At 42.9% G+C, this 13,926-nt stretch overlaps 1 protein-coding gene across 4 annotated transcripts in view; it reads left to right on the top strand.

Annotated features, from left to right (window-relative positions):
• Positions 1-13,926, top strand: part of LOC138979858 (phosphatidylinositol 4-kinase beta-like) — a 65,257-nt gene that overhangs the window by 39,274 nt on the left and 12,057 nt on the right. For all 4 annotated transcript variants that reach the window (XR_011460159.1, XM_070352613.1, XM_070352611.1 and 1 more), the window contains 6 exons: positions 2,573-2,742; positions 4,640-4,730; positions 6,239-6,378; positions 6,776-7,015; positions 11,996-12,148; positions 12,775-12,957. Coding sequence is in view for 3 of the 4 variants with exons in the window: in XM_070352613.1 (XP_070208714.1) it covers positions 2,573-2,742; positions 4,640-4,730; positions 6,239-6,378; positions 6,776-7,015; positions 11,996-12,148; positions 12,775-12,957 (977 nt within the window). In the remaining variant the exon portion in view is untranslated. The remainder of the gene's footprint in view (positions 1-2,572; positions 2,743-4,639; positions 4,731-6,238; positions 6,379-6,775; positions 7,016-11,995; positions 12,149-12,774; positions 12,958-13,926) is intronic.

The following is a 13,926-nucleotide window of genomic DNA, read 5'->3' as shown; positions in this document are numbered from 1 at the left end:
TGCACGTGTAGTTATTGCATCAAATTGTCGGCTATAAGCTAACAGTGCACGTGTAGTTATTGCATCAAATTGTCGGCTATAAGCAAACAGTGCATGTATGGCATGAAATGATCTTTATACACACTATGCCCTGTGAACGAATGGCATAATTATGTGGTTACTCAGACCTGTTTACCCTTACGATTTTGGCGTAATTTATTACGATTTTCTGCAAAAAATACGCCATTCCGCTATCCGTGTCAAGACTACGATTTTCATAAATAAAACATGTATAAAAAATTTTTTTTTTTTTTAATCAATTCACATGTTTGGCATTGTTTTTTTCAATGGCAAAATGGGGTGAAAAAGCACAGGACTGACCAGAGATCATGTCTGTCTGACGAGACGCTGGAGAGCCTTATTCTAGTGGTGAAGTCTCGCCCTCACTCATTCGGCAAGCGCAAGTACAGTAGAGAAGCGCTTGACACACTGAAAAAGGCCTACTACGAGCAAAAGAAAAAGAATCAGTGATGCATGTGCTTTTGATGGGATCTTCTTTGAAATTATGATGACTACAAAAACTGACTGATGTGTTTTGTTTGTAAATGATGGATATATGTGCATGATTGCGTTTCGCAGACACAGTTGTCATGTGCCGCGGCGTTGTAATTGGCGACGAATGCTGGATGATTACTATTTTTGTGCCAGGATTACTATTTTTGGGGCTGAGCATTACTCCAAAACACTTATGGGGGTAAACAGGTCTGGGTTACTGCATCAAATATTTGTGCCATGTGTGGTACGTAAGCAAACGGAAGAGATGGAATTGAGGCTATGGTTATGTTTATAGAGTAAATTTATACTTGTGTATGCCAAGTAAGCAGAATCTCAGGGAATTCAAGTACTCTCTCAGACCCCTTTTCCTCTTGTCCCCCCCCCCCCCACCACCATCTCCTTCCCCTCTACCCCTCTCCTTCCCCTCCCCCCACCGTCCCTACCCCCTGCATCTGCATAACATTATTTATTACTCTCTATTAATTTGACAGCTCTTGAATTGAGAAAAAGATTGGGGGTTGAAGGGTAAGGGTAGAAACTTAAGAAGCTGGTGTGACTTTTTTTTAGACTAAATCGCTGTCTCTCCCCTCTTCTCACATCCACCCCAGTTTGCCTTATCAACCTCAGAATCATTGATCAGCTTCTGTCATCATCTCTTATTGTAAATTATCAAGGTTACCATAAGATTTACCACGTCCAAGCAAGTCTGAATCAATTTCATGTTCATGTAATGCTCAAGTGGTCTGATTACCATTGCAGTTGCATTTACAGTCACACACCAAATCAATGTCCGAAACCATGTACATGTCAAATTTAAAGGCTTCAGTGATCTGATTAATCCTCTAGCCTCTGGGTGTCATGTTAATAATAGTGAAGTACATCATTAGTTTATGCCGCAGGGCTTTGTGTGGTTGGATTGTCATTGTATCTATACTTGAGCCAGCTTACAAATCAGGTTTTGCAAGAATAAAGCAGGACAGCGTGGGAATCCAATTTTGTGCACATGCATGTATCTGCAGTGTAAATGTTGGCGAAGAAAGTAGCAGCTAGAAGAGCGTGCTAAGTCTCTGTGTGCTGTGTTCTAGGGTTAATATGGTTACGCCCCAACGCTCCGTCTTAATCTTCTCCCTCGGCATCTTCCTGTCAATTATACATGCCTGCTACCCCCACATTCCCTCCAGGGATGGCCAAATAGTCTGTGGGGGTCAACAGTGGCAATTAAAAAATCCGCCGGGCTAGTAGAAACTGCCTGGCAACACGTCCGGCTGGGGCTGGCCAATGCAAATTCTGGTCAAATGCGACCTTTTTGGTTGTAATATCGAGTTTTAAAGCCATATTAACACTGCAGGTCAACTGTGGTTTCTACCGGGCCAGCGAAATTTCTGCCTGACTAGGGACTTTCTTGAAGTTAATCGCCCGGCTGGCGAGTTAAAATGTTGAGATTTGGCCCTCCCTGGGGCTTCAATGCTTCACGCACGCTTTGTTTTGGCTGTGTGCGCACAATACTGTGGCTTTGGTTTTGTTTGCTATTTCTTGAAAAAGGTTCAACTGTGGTCTGTAGATGTGCAGTTGATTAATTAGACTTCAGTGCCAGTATCTTTCTTGTAAGATCTTCAAAAATGTGTGAAAATCCATTCTTTAGGAAGGTTAAATTGTGGTCTGTAAATATGCAGTTGATTATTAAATTAGACTTGTATGGATGATTCCCCCTCCCGCTTCCCCTTTTAAGACCTTCCCAAATCTGAGAAAAGCAGGGAGTATTAAAATGGAGGTGTATTTCATGAGGTTATGAACAGACAATCTGAGAAAGCAATGGGTTTGAAACAAGGGGGGGGGGGGGGGGGGAGAGGGGTTCTACTGTATTTGTATGTGTGACATTGACAGTCATTGACAATGCTCCCATGCAGAGAATGGATAAAAGAACTTTAGAAGTCAGGGTCATCTACAGCCACAGTAACAAATCTGTTACACTGTATAAATAAGATTGAGAGGAGCACATAATCCACTGAACCAAAGTTATCTCTGTGTTTTTTCCCAGGGCTGTTCATGAAACACAGCGAGAGCACATCTGCGCTGACCAATAGCAGTTGTACCGCAGCGGGCGACCTTGCTTCAGGCCGTGCCTTTGACAGTGGATGCAAATGTATGCAGAGTTCAGAGGCCCTGATCAACAGCCTGACAGGACGGCAGACCCCGTGCCAGTGTAACGTAAGTTGGTGTCGTTGAGAATCAGGACCGAGCGAGGTGGAATGCTGAACGTGCCAGTGTAACGTAAGTTGGTGTCGTTGAGAATCAGGACCGAGCGAGGTGGAATGCTGAACGTGCCAGTGTAACGTAAGTTGGTGTCGTTGAGAATCAGGACCGAGCGAGGTGGAATGCTGAACGTGCCAGTGTAACGTAAGTTGGTGTCGTTGAGAATCAGGACCGAGCGAGGTGGAATGCTGAACGTGCCAGTGTACCGTAAGTTGGTGTCGTTGAGAATCAGGACCGAGCGAGGTGGAATGCTGAACGTGCCAGTGTAACATAAGTTGGTGTCGTTGAGAATCGGGACCGAGCGAGGTGGAATGCTGAACGTGCCAGTGTAACGTAAGTTGGTGTCGTTGAGAATCAGGACCGAGCGAGGTGGAATGCTGAACGTGCCAGTGTAACGTAAGTTGGTGTCGTTGAGAATCAGGACCGAGCGAGGTGGAATGCTGAACGTGCCAGTGTAACGTAAGTTGGTGTCGTTGAGAATCATGACCGAGCGATGTGGATCGCTGAACGTGCCAGTGTAACGTAAGTTGGTGTGATTGAGAATCATGACCAAGCGAGGTGGAATGCTGAACGTGCCAGTGTAACGTAAGTTGGTGTGATTGAGAATCAGGACCGAGCGAGGGTTGGCCTAGTGGTAAGGCGTCAGCCCCGTAATCGGGAGGTCGTGGGTTCGAACCCCGGCCAGGTCATACCTAAGACTTTAAAATTGGCAATCTAGTGGCTGCTCCGCCTGGCGTCTGGCATTATGGGGTTAGTGCTAGGACTGGTTGGTCCGGTGTCAGAATAATGTGACTGGGTGAGACATGAAGCCTGTGCTGCGACTTCTGTCTTGTGTGTGGCGCACGTTATATGTCAAAGCAGCACCGCCCTGATATGGCCCTTCGTGGTCGGCTGGGCGTTAAGCAAACAAACAAACAAACAAACCGAGCGAGGTGGAATGCTGAACGTGCCAGTGTAACGTAATTAGTGTGATTCAGAATCATGAACGAGCGAGGTAGAAACACTAAACGTCAAAGCCAGTACAGTATCCAAAAAACAAAGGGAAGTGAGCGGTCTGAATATAGCAGATATGTTTAACAAGAGTTAGTGAGAGTTATGCGGAACCAGTCTCCTGGCACCTGAGAGAATAACATTGCGTTAAAATGAACAAGCGACTTTCATCCTCAAAAAAGAAAGATTGTGGCAAGCTCATATGTTCCTCATTTCTTTTCTGATGTTATCTAAAAAAAACAAAGGGAAATAAGCGCTCTAAATATAGCAGATATTTTTTAACAAGAGTAAGTCAGAGTTATGCGGAAGCGATCTCAAGCAACTTTCATCCTCAACAAGGATGCTCGCCACAGGCTTATTTGCTCCTCATGTCTTATCTGATGTTATCTAAGAAACAAAGCGAAGTAAGCACTCTGAATATAGGAGATACAGACCTGGGAACCCATACGATTTTGCCGTATTTTGTACCCATATTTGTCTAGAATACGTGCAGTAAGGTCAGTGAAAAAAAAAATCTGATGAGAAAAATTCCTGGACTACTTTTCTTTACATGGGCATCCTAAAGCTGATCCAGTATTTTGACACATGATTAGTTATTTTCAGTAAACATTGAAACTGAGAAGCATCTGTTTTAAACGTATGGGTAAACTTAATTAACGGTGCGACAGACGCGTGTGAAACATGTACTATGGATGTTCAAATGCCGTGAGGAGTATGCTAATATTTTTGAAAATACACCAAGTTTGCTTGAGAATACTCCAAATGCAAAACAGGGGTTCCCAGGTCTGGAGATATGTTTGCTTGTCGTAAGCTGGACGTGTGTTATCTGACGTGATCCTATCAGTAGAGTGTGTTCCTACAGGCGCCCAGACTGCAGCCGGAGGTGGAGTTTGTGCAGGCGCTCATGAACATCGGCAGTAAGCTGCAGCACCTGCCCACCAAGGAGCTCAGGAGTGAGTACCTCTAGAGGGCTCTGGGGGAGACTTTTTTTGGCGGGGGGGGGGGGGGGGGGTGTGTGTGTGCGCACACAGAAATACAGTAGCCTCGAAAGATTTTTGTTGTTGTTTTTCTCTCTTTTTTTTTCTCTTTTTTTTCTCATATTTTTTTTTTGGGGGGGGAGGGTGGAGGAGGAGATCAGTTGGTAGATCATTGTACGTATGATCACAGAGTTTTGTGTTGGAATCCAGGCCTGAACTGACTAGGGTCAACGCCTTATGAGGACTCGGAGATGGTATCCATGTCTCCCACTATTAACTATTCAGGCAGGTCTTAACAGAGAACCTGTGTCTACACATTTTAGACAATTAGGAGCACAGAAAGAACAAGTGACTTTTGTCCTTTATTTTCAGACACAGTTAGCATGTTCAACATAACTGTTGTGCAAACGCCAAGGGCAGAGATTCTATGATTGTGAAATTCAGTGCCAGCCAAAAATGACCATGCACACAAGATACAGTATGCTGTGACAGGTGGAGTTATGTCCATAACCATAATAACATAATACATACATGTACAGGGTGACCCAAAAAAAAGAGTACCCAAACAAAACGTCATAAATTGAACAAAAATAAAGCAATCTTCATAACATTTATTTACACACACAAGTAGCCTCTGCATGATTTGCACAGAAAATGTTAGCGTTCTAGCTTGTCTTTCAGGAAAGTTATGCTCATTCTACAGAACATGCTCCAAATGGCCTCCGCGCCGATTCAGGCAAACTTGAACTCGCCGCGCAAAGTTATCAATCACCCGCACACACTCCTGATTCCGCGAATGGTTGTTGTGATGGCTCACTTGAGTTCTGCGATTGTCTGTGGGTTGTTCCTGTAGACGTTGTCTTTCAGGAACCCCCAAAGATAGAAATCTGGGGGATTTAAATCTGGGGGAGGCCATTTGGAGCATGTTCTGTAGAATGAGCATAACTTTCCTGAAAGACAAGCTAGAACGCTAACATTTTTTGTTGAAATCATGCAGAGGCTACTTGTGTGTGTAAATAAATTTTATGAAGATTGCTTTATTTTTGTTCAATTTATGACGTTTTGTTTGGGTACTCTTTTTTTTTGGGTCACCCTGTACTTCAACCCCTGAAGAAGCGCCTATCATTGACATATTTCCATGCCTTTAACAGTGGACCCCACCCCCGTTGAGTGGTGACACAGGTATGGGCCAAGATTGAGTGGTGACACAGGTATGGGCCAAGATTGAGTGGTGACACAGGTATGGGCCAAGATTGAGTGGTGACACAGGTATGGGCCAAGATTGAGTGGTGACACAGGTATGGGCCAAGATTCACTGCCACAGCTCTGTGCATGCGGCAAACTTTGTGAAGTAGACTTTGTGAAGTTGACTTCGCCCATTCAATATCAGGCTTGACTCTCACTTGCTATCATCTCTTTTTTTGGGTGCCTTCATCCTCGGTTGTGTGTGTTTAGTTTTGACAGATGTTTTTGTTGTGTTTCAGCGTCTCGGCTGATCGCAGAGCTGGCTATGCTCAACCTGAACCTCCCTGCACGGGTGTGGCTCCCTGTGGCAGAGGACTACACTCACCACGTGGTTCGAATCCCTCACACGCAGGCTGTCGTTCTTAACTCCAAGGAAAAGGTGTCACTCCGGATTTTCTTTTTCAGTTCATTTAATTTTGCTATTGATTTATTTGTGGGTGTGTGGGTGTGTGGGGGAGGGGGGATGCATGTGTGTGTTGTGTTGTGGTGTGTGTGTTTGTGTGTGTGTGTGTGTGTGCATGCGTGCGTGTGTATGTTGGTGTATGTACGTGTGTGACAGTGTGAGAAACCTCTTTGCATATTTTCTAACTTCTCCTTTTTCTTCTGCGTACATTGGGCTGCAACTCCCATGTACTCATGTTTTGCACAAGTGAAGTGAGTTGTATGTACCCAACTGCCCCCCCTCCACCCTCCCTCTTCACCCACCGCCATTTAAGCAGCCATATTCCGTATTCTGGGGAGTACATTTTCTAACCAAACACTGTTGGACATTGCAGGCCCCCTACATGATGTACGTTGAGATCCTGCAGTGCGAGAACCCCCTGACCAGCACTCTGCCCAGTAAGATGCTGGACAACACGCTACGCTTCACACGCTCCGAGGAGGACCTCACCCACTTCAACCATCTCAACCACCGTGCCAACGGCTCCCCGCGACCAGAGTTCAGTGTCTACGGCAACGGCCATGAGTTTGACGACGCAGACTGCTGGTCTCAAGAAGACGATGAAATCATGTCGGTGAGTGCAGTCCTGGGATTAGGTTCACTGAAAAGTTTCACTTTCAGTGTTTTTCTAGTACAAATTTGAAAAAATTCCGGTAGACGTCTGAAGAAATTTCCAGTTTTTTACCATCCAAATTTGAAGGAAAAAAAATCCCGTATGCTGGTACGAATCAGAAAACTTTCCAGTATTTTACCGTTACAAATCTGAAGAAATTTACCAGTACAAATCTGAAGAAGTTTACCAGTACAAATCTGAAGAAATTTCCCGGTACAAATCTGAAGAAATTTCCAGCATTTTTACTTGATGGGGTGGGGGGGGAAATCGCATAATATTAGACATGAAACCGGTAAATGGTCGTACCGACTGGTTAAGATTTTGTTTGACTGACGTTTCCTTACACTTACACATTTTTACATTTAGTCAAGTTTTGACTAAATGTATTAACGTAGAGGGGGGAATCGAGACGAGGGTCATATGGTGTATGTGTGTCTGTGTGTGTGTGTAGAGCGATTCAGACTAAACTACTGGACCGATCTTTATGAAATTTGACATGAGAGTTCCTGGGTATGAAATCTCCGAACGTTTTTTTCATTTTTTTGATAAATGTCTTTGATGACGTCATATCCGGCTTTTCGTGAAAGTTGAGGCGGCACTGTCACACCCTCATTTTTCAACCAAATTGGTTGAAATTTTGGTCAAGTAGTCTTCGACGAAGCCCGGACTTCGGTATTGCATTTCAGCTTGGTGGCTTAAAAATTAATTAATGACTTTGGTCATTAAAAATCTGAAAATTGTAAAAAAAAAAAATGTTTTATAAAACGATCCAAATTTATGTTCATCTTATTCTCCATCATTTGCTGATTCCAAAAACATATACATATGTTATATTTGGATTAAAAACAAGCTCTGAAAATTAAAAATATAAAACTTATTATCAAAATTAAATTGTCCAAATCAATTTAAAAACACCTTTATCTTATTCCTTGTCGGTTCCTGATTCCAAAAACATATAGATATGCTATGTTTGGATTAAAAACACGCTCAGAAAGTTAAAACGAAGAGAGGTACAGAAAAGCGTGCTATCCTTCTCAGCGCAACTACTACCCCGCTCTTCTTGTCAATTGCACTGCCTTTGCCGTGAGCGGTGGACTGACGATGCTACGAGTATATGGTCTTGCTGCGTTGCATTGCGTTCAGTTTCATTCTGTGAGTTCGACAGCTACTTGACTAAATGTTGTATTTTCGCCTTACGCGACTTGTTTGGTTTGTGTTTGACTGGTTGTTGTCACAAAATGGCCTGTGAAAGGCAAGGATTCAACCTTTAATAGAAATAGCACTTGAGAAGTATGGCCAGCCCAGTCACTGTTGCAGTTTATGCTGATTTCTGTACATTTGCAAATATTGTTTGCTTGCGAAGAGCCACTGTAGTTCTGTAGATCCTGCACATATCTATAGACTCAAATACTGATTTTACGCACTGCAGTACGGTTCATTCAGTCGTGCTTTCAGCTTTTTATTATTTATTTTACAGTTCTCATGCCTGAGTCTTATGCAAAAGTATCTTTATTAGACTGGCAACTTTTGCAGAAAAGGCAAATTAGACTAGTCCTCCACGGAGAGTGCAGAACCCCTTCTTTTCAGATGTTATGTCATTGCTTTTTAGTTGTTGTTTGTTCTTTTGTGCGTGAGTGTGTGTGAGTGGGGGGGGGGGGGGGGGGTTCGAGTTGTGTTTCAAGTCAAAGAATACAGCAGATCTACAGAAGATTACACATTAAACAAAATTAAATATTATTTTTAATTTTTTGTTTTGTTTTTCTGTTCAGTTTTGTTGTGTGTGTTTTTGTGCCTGTACTATAGAATGCATAGTGCAGTGTTGTCTTGCCTTTGTGTGTAGGAAGCCTCAGAGACTATGGTGGTTACTGAAAGGGGCTCAGTAAGTTTTTGATGCACAGGGCACCGTTTGATGGTTGTTTTGCAAACATTATTCTTCACTTCACTTTGTTCTTCATTCTCTGCAAATACTCTGAATTTTCCAGAAATAACTCTGTCAGAGGTTTTAATTCACCATGCAAGAGTTGTAGTCCTTAAAGATGAGTAGAGAATGTGAGAACATTGATAGCATGATTTTGAAAGAAAAGGGCATCATATCAACAGCCCCCCCCCCCCCACAGATGCTCCTGAGACCCCCAACTCTGTAGATTTACCTCCATTTTAGGAATCCCTCCTTTTTCAGAACTGATTTATCAGAATTTTGGAGGTTTTTAAAGTGATTTTCCACTGCAAGGGTCAGTGGAACTTTGGAAGGTCCAAAGACCATGAAATTCATATTTTTGCTTTCAGAAGGTACATTTCTCACCGACTCATGCCCCCTGTCACGCTCACATCAATGTAATGCCAACTTTTGGAAGTTATCTGAGCTTTTCACACACAAAAAACCCATATCGGTTAGGTTAACTCTGTAAATTTGCATCGGTACAGTTGCTTGGTAGAACATTTTTGAAAACGGTATGGACAACGGATATGTAGTGTGTCCTTAGACCCACTCTTTTCAGGTTTAGTGCATCGTGGGCCCCCCTCCACGAATTCCTAGTACATTTCTTTTGGCTTCGAGTGCATACAGGATGCAGGGGCGGACAGTTATGGGAGCTCTTTTTCAAGCGGGCATTGGCAAAATGTAGTGTTTACATTCTTGCCCCACCTTCAAGGGATACTTCCACAGTGCATACATAACCCTGACAGGTTTTTTCCAACATTCTATACTTTCTGCAGTAATCTGCACTTCTGATTTTAACTCGTTTGTGGCTGTGGTTCTGCTAATCACAAAATTAAAAACAGAAACAAATATATTTGCTTTGTCTCTTGCAGTGTTTTTGAAACATGTTTTAATCTCATCTCTTCTCAGGTTTATTTATTAATGTTGTGAATTTTCCTTCAACTTTAGAACTTGAAAATTCCTTCAGAATAATGTGACTGGGTGAGACATGATGTCTTGTGTGTGGCGCACGTTATATGTCATGACCAAAGCAGCACAGCCCTGATATGGCCCTTCGTGGTTGGCTGGGCGTTAGGCAAACAAACAAACAAACAACGTGAGAGTGTGAAACCTTCTTCTTCTTCTTCTGCGTTCGTGGGCTGAAACTCCCACGTACACTCGTGTTTTTTGCACGAGTGGAATTTTACGTGTATGACCGTTTTTACCCCGCCATTAAGGCAGCCATACGCCGCTTTCGGAGGAAGCATGCTGGATATTTTCGTGTTTCTATAACCCACCGAACTCTGACATGGATTACAGGATCTTTTTCGTGCGCACTTGGTCTTGTGCTTGCGTGTGCACACGAAGGGGAATAAGCCACTAGCAGGTCTGCACATAAGTTGACCTGGGAGATCGGAAAAATCTCCACACTTAACCCACCAGGCGGCCGCGACCGGGATTCGAACCCTCGACCTTTCGATTAAGAGGCCGACGTCTTACCACCCCGCCACAGCGCCCGTCGTGTGAAACCAAATAATGTGATTCTTTTGCAGATTTTCTTTTTTTCATAATTCTGGTGTCTCCTGGTTTATTTACATTCATTTTCTATCTTTGTTGACCTAGTTTTATTTTTATTATTTTTATTTTTATTTGTTTGTAGCTTTATTAGTTTGTCATTTATTTTTAAGTTTGAGTTATTGGTTTCCTTTTTCTTCAAACATTGAGAGGAGATGTCATTTACATAACATTTTGGTTTATGCTGTTGTCAGAGGATGTGATTCTCTCTCATCACATTGTTTGAAATTGTTTAGCAAAACTCCTTGAGCATGAAATAAATAACAAGTCGCGTAAGGCGAAAATACAATATTTAGTCAAGTAGCTGTCGAACTCACAGAATGAAACTGAATGCAATGCCATTTTACTCGTAGCATCGTCAGGCCACCGCTCATGACAAAGGCAGTGAAATTGACAAGAAGAGCGGGGTAGTAGTTGCGCTAAGAAGGATAGCACGCTTTTCTGTACCTCTCTTTGTTTTAACTTTCTGAGCGTGTTTTTAATCCAAACATATCATATCTATATGTTTTTGGAATCAGGAACCGACAAGGAATAAGATGAAAGTGTTTTTAAATTGATTTGGACAATTTAATTTTGATAATAATTTTTATATATTTAATTTTCAGAGCTTGTTTTTAATCCGAATATAACATATTTATATGTTTTTGGAATCAGCAAATGATGGAGAATAAGATAAACGTAAATTTGGATCGTTTTATAAATTTTTATTTTTTTTTACAATTTTCCGATTTTTAATGACCAAAGTCATTAATTAATTTTTAAGCCACCAAGCTGAAATGCAATACCGAACCCCGGGCTTCGTCAAAGACTACTTGACCAAAATTTGAACCAATTTGGTTGAAAAATGAGGGCGTGACAGTGCCGCCTCAACTTTCACGAAAAGCCGGATATGACGTCATCAAAGACATTTATCAAAAAAATGAAAAAAACGTTCGGGGATTTCATACCCAGGAACTCTCATGTCAAATTTCATAAAGATCGGTCCAGTGGTTTAGTCTGAATCGCTCTACACACACACACACACACACACACACACACACACACACACACACGCACATACACCACGACCCTCGTTTCGATTCCCCCTCGATGTTAAAATATTTAGTCAAAACTTGACTAAATATAAAAAAAGAATTGTTCTTTTTATTATGTGAAATTTTTGTGACCAAAGACCAAAAGGACACCAAAATAGGGTCAAAAAGTGCGCTTTTATGCAGAGCCACGTTAAATCAGATGTTAAGAAATAGCCAGAGAGGGTGTTCTTCTGCCTCTTCTCGGTGCACAAAGGAACCAAATGAAATGATACAAGGCTCTTTGTTTTAAAAGTACAAGTAACTCCGCACAGATCGTAGCTCCTGTAATGTCTCAGGTTCCCAGCGGACACCACAAGTACTGTCTTAGTCCTAGTATGTAGCACTTGAGTCTTATGCGTACATTTTTGCTTGCAGCTGGCCCTGAGATGTCGGTCGAGCGACACCATCTCACAGATTTCCACGGAGAGCTCCACCAGCGCCGACAGCAAGGATCCAGTCTACATTGCCGCCGGGGACATCCGGCGCCGACTCTCAGAAAATATCTCCGCTCCCAAGAAAAAGTTTGAGGTGAGTTCACGAATTGAGAAGTACAGTCAAGCCTGTCGATAACGAACACCCCGGGGACCGAGAAAAAGTGATGGCTGAAGGCAGGTGGTCGCTATGGAAAGGTGAAATTATAGAAGAAGAAAAATCTTGTCTTGGATACTTCAGAGTGATCGTTGTGGGTAGGTGGTGGTTTGTTTTTCTGACGTGGTCGCAAGGGCAGGTTCAAAATGTAGTTGCCAAACAAGGATTCGCATTTTCTCAACAGAACCCCCCTTTTAAGACCTCCAAAAATCAGAAAATGAGGTCTTGAAAAGGAGAGTCTTAAGTGGAGGTCAAGTTACAGGGTTATCAACAAATAATGTGACAGAATAAGGTCTTAACCTTAAGGGAGGAGGTCATATTGGGAGGGTCTTAAAAAAGGGGTTCCACTGTTTCTCACGTCCTTACGTTTTATAAAACATCTCTCCCTCAAAATTTTGATGAAAGGATGAAAGTCGCTTGTTCATTTCAGTGCTTGTTATTCTCTCAGGTGCCAGGAGATTGGTTCCGTATAACTCTTGCTAACTCTATTACCCATGTCGTATGCATTTAGTGCGCTTACTTCCCTTTGTTTATGAATCATCTTTCCCTTGTTATCTGCTGACCAGAGGGACCCAGAAGACCCATCGGCTGCGGCGCTGAAGGAACCGTGGGGGGACAAAGTGGAGAGGATACGCGAGACGTCGCCGTACGGTCACCTGCCCAACTGGGCGCTGCTGTCTGTGATCGTCAAGTGTGGGGACGATCTGCGCCAGGAGCTCATGGTGTACCAGGTCCTCAAGCAGCTGCAGGTATGTCTGTCTGGGGGTCCGGGAGTTCTTGTCTGGTCAGGTGTGTTGGTTTTTTTATCTCTAGTGATTTTGATGACTCTCTTTGTAAGACTAAGTGACTCTCTTTGTAAGACTAAGAGAGTTGAGGTCTTCTGGGTGATTTTTTTAGCCTACTCCGTTGTGTGCATGTGTGTGTGTGTGTGTGTGTGTGAGGGGGTGTGTCTGTCTGTCTGTTTGTGTGTGTGTGTGTGAGTGTGATTGTGTGTGTGTGTGTGTGTGTGTGTGTGTGTGTGTGTGTGTCTGTGTGTGTGTGTGTGTGTGTGTGTGTGTGTGTGTGTGTGTGTGTGTGTGTGTGAGTGTGATTGTGTGTGTGTGTGTGTGTGTGTGTGTCTTTGTATGTGTGTGTGAGTGTGATTGTGTGTGTGTGTGTGAGTGTGAGTGTGAGTGTGATTGCGTGTGTGTGTGTGTGTGTGTGTGTGTGTGTGTGTGTGTGTGTGTGATTGTGTGTGTCTGTTTGTGTGTCTGTCTGTGTGTGTGTGTGTGTGTGTGACTGCGCGCTTGTGTGCATACAAGTGAGAGTTAGGGAATGAGACCTCTTTAACTGTGATGGGTACATTCAGTGAAAGTTTGAGGTCACCTCCATTGCAACCCCCTCCTTTACTTCCTACTTTCCAGAAGGACAAAACTTTCTGTTAGAATTCACAGATAAAAAAATCAACGTCATTATTGTTTGTATGCTTTGTATCTTGTTAGTCCATGATAAGTCAAAGTTTCTCTCGAATGTGTCATTTTGTTCCGTAATCCAACTTTTTTTAAGTCCAAAAACAAAGAGACTGCCAACGTTCCAAAATTCAGAATAAAAAAACAAGAAAGGTATGTTATTGGAACGTTGAAGTTACATGTATATCAAAACAAAATGTAGGGCGGGGATGTAGCTCAGTCGGTAGCGCGCTGGATTTGTATCCAGTTGGCCGCTGTCAGCGTGAGTTC

Source organism: Littorina saxatilis, linkage group LG11 (assembly GCF_037325665.1).
Source record: "Littorina saxatilis isolate snail1 linkage group LG11, US_GU_Lsax_2.0, whole genome shotgun sequence".
In the NCBI taxonomy this organism is placed as follows: Eukaryota; Metazoa; Mollusca; class Gastropoda; order Littorinimorpha; family Littorinidae; genus Littorina; species Littorina saxatilis.
Note: the sequence above shows the minus strand (reverse complement) of the source record. Positions and strands in the feature narration are given on the sequence as shown.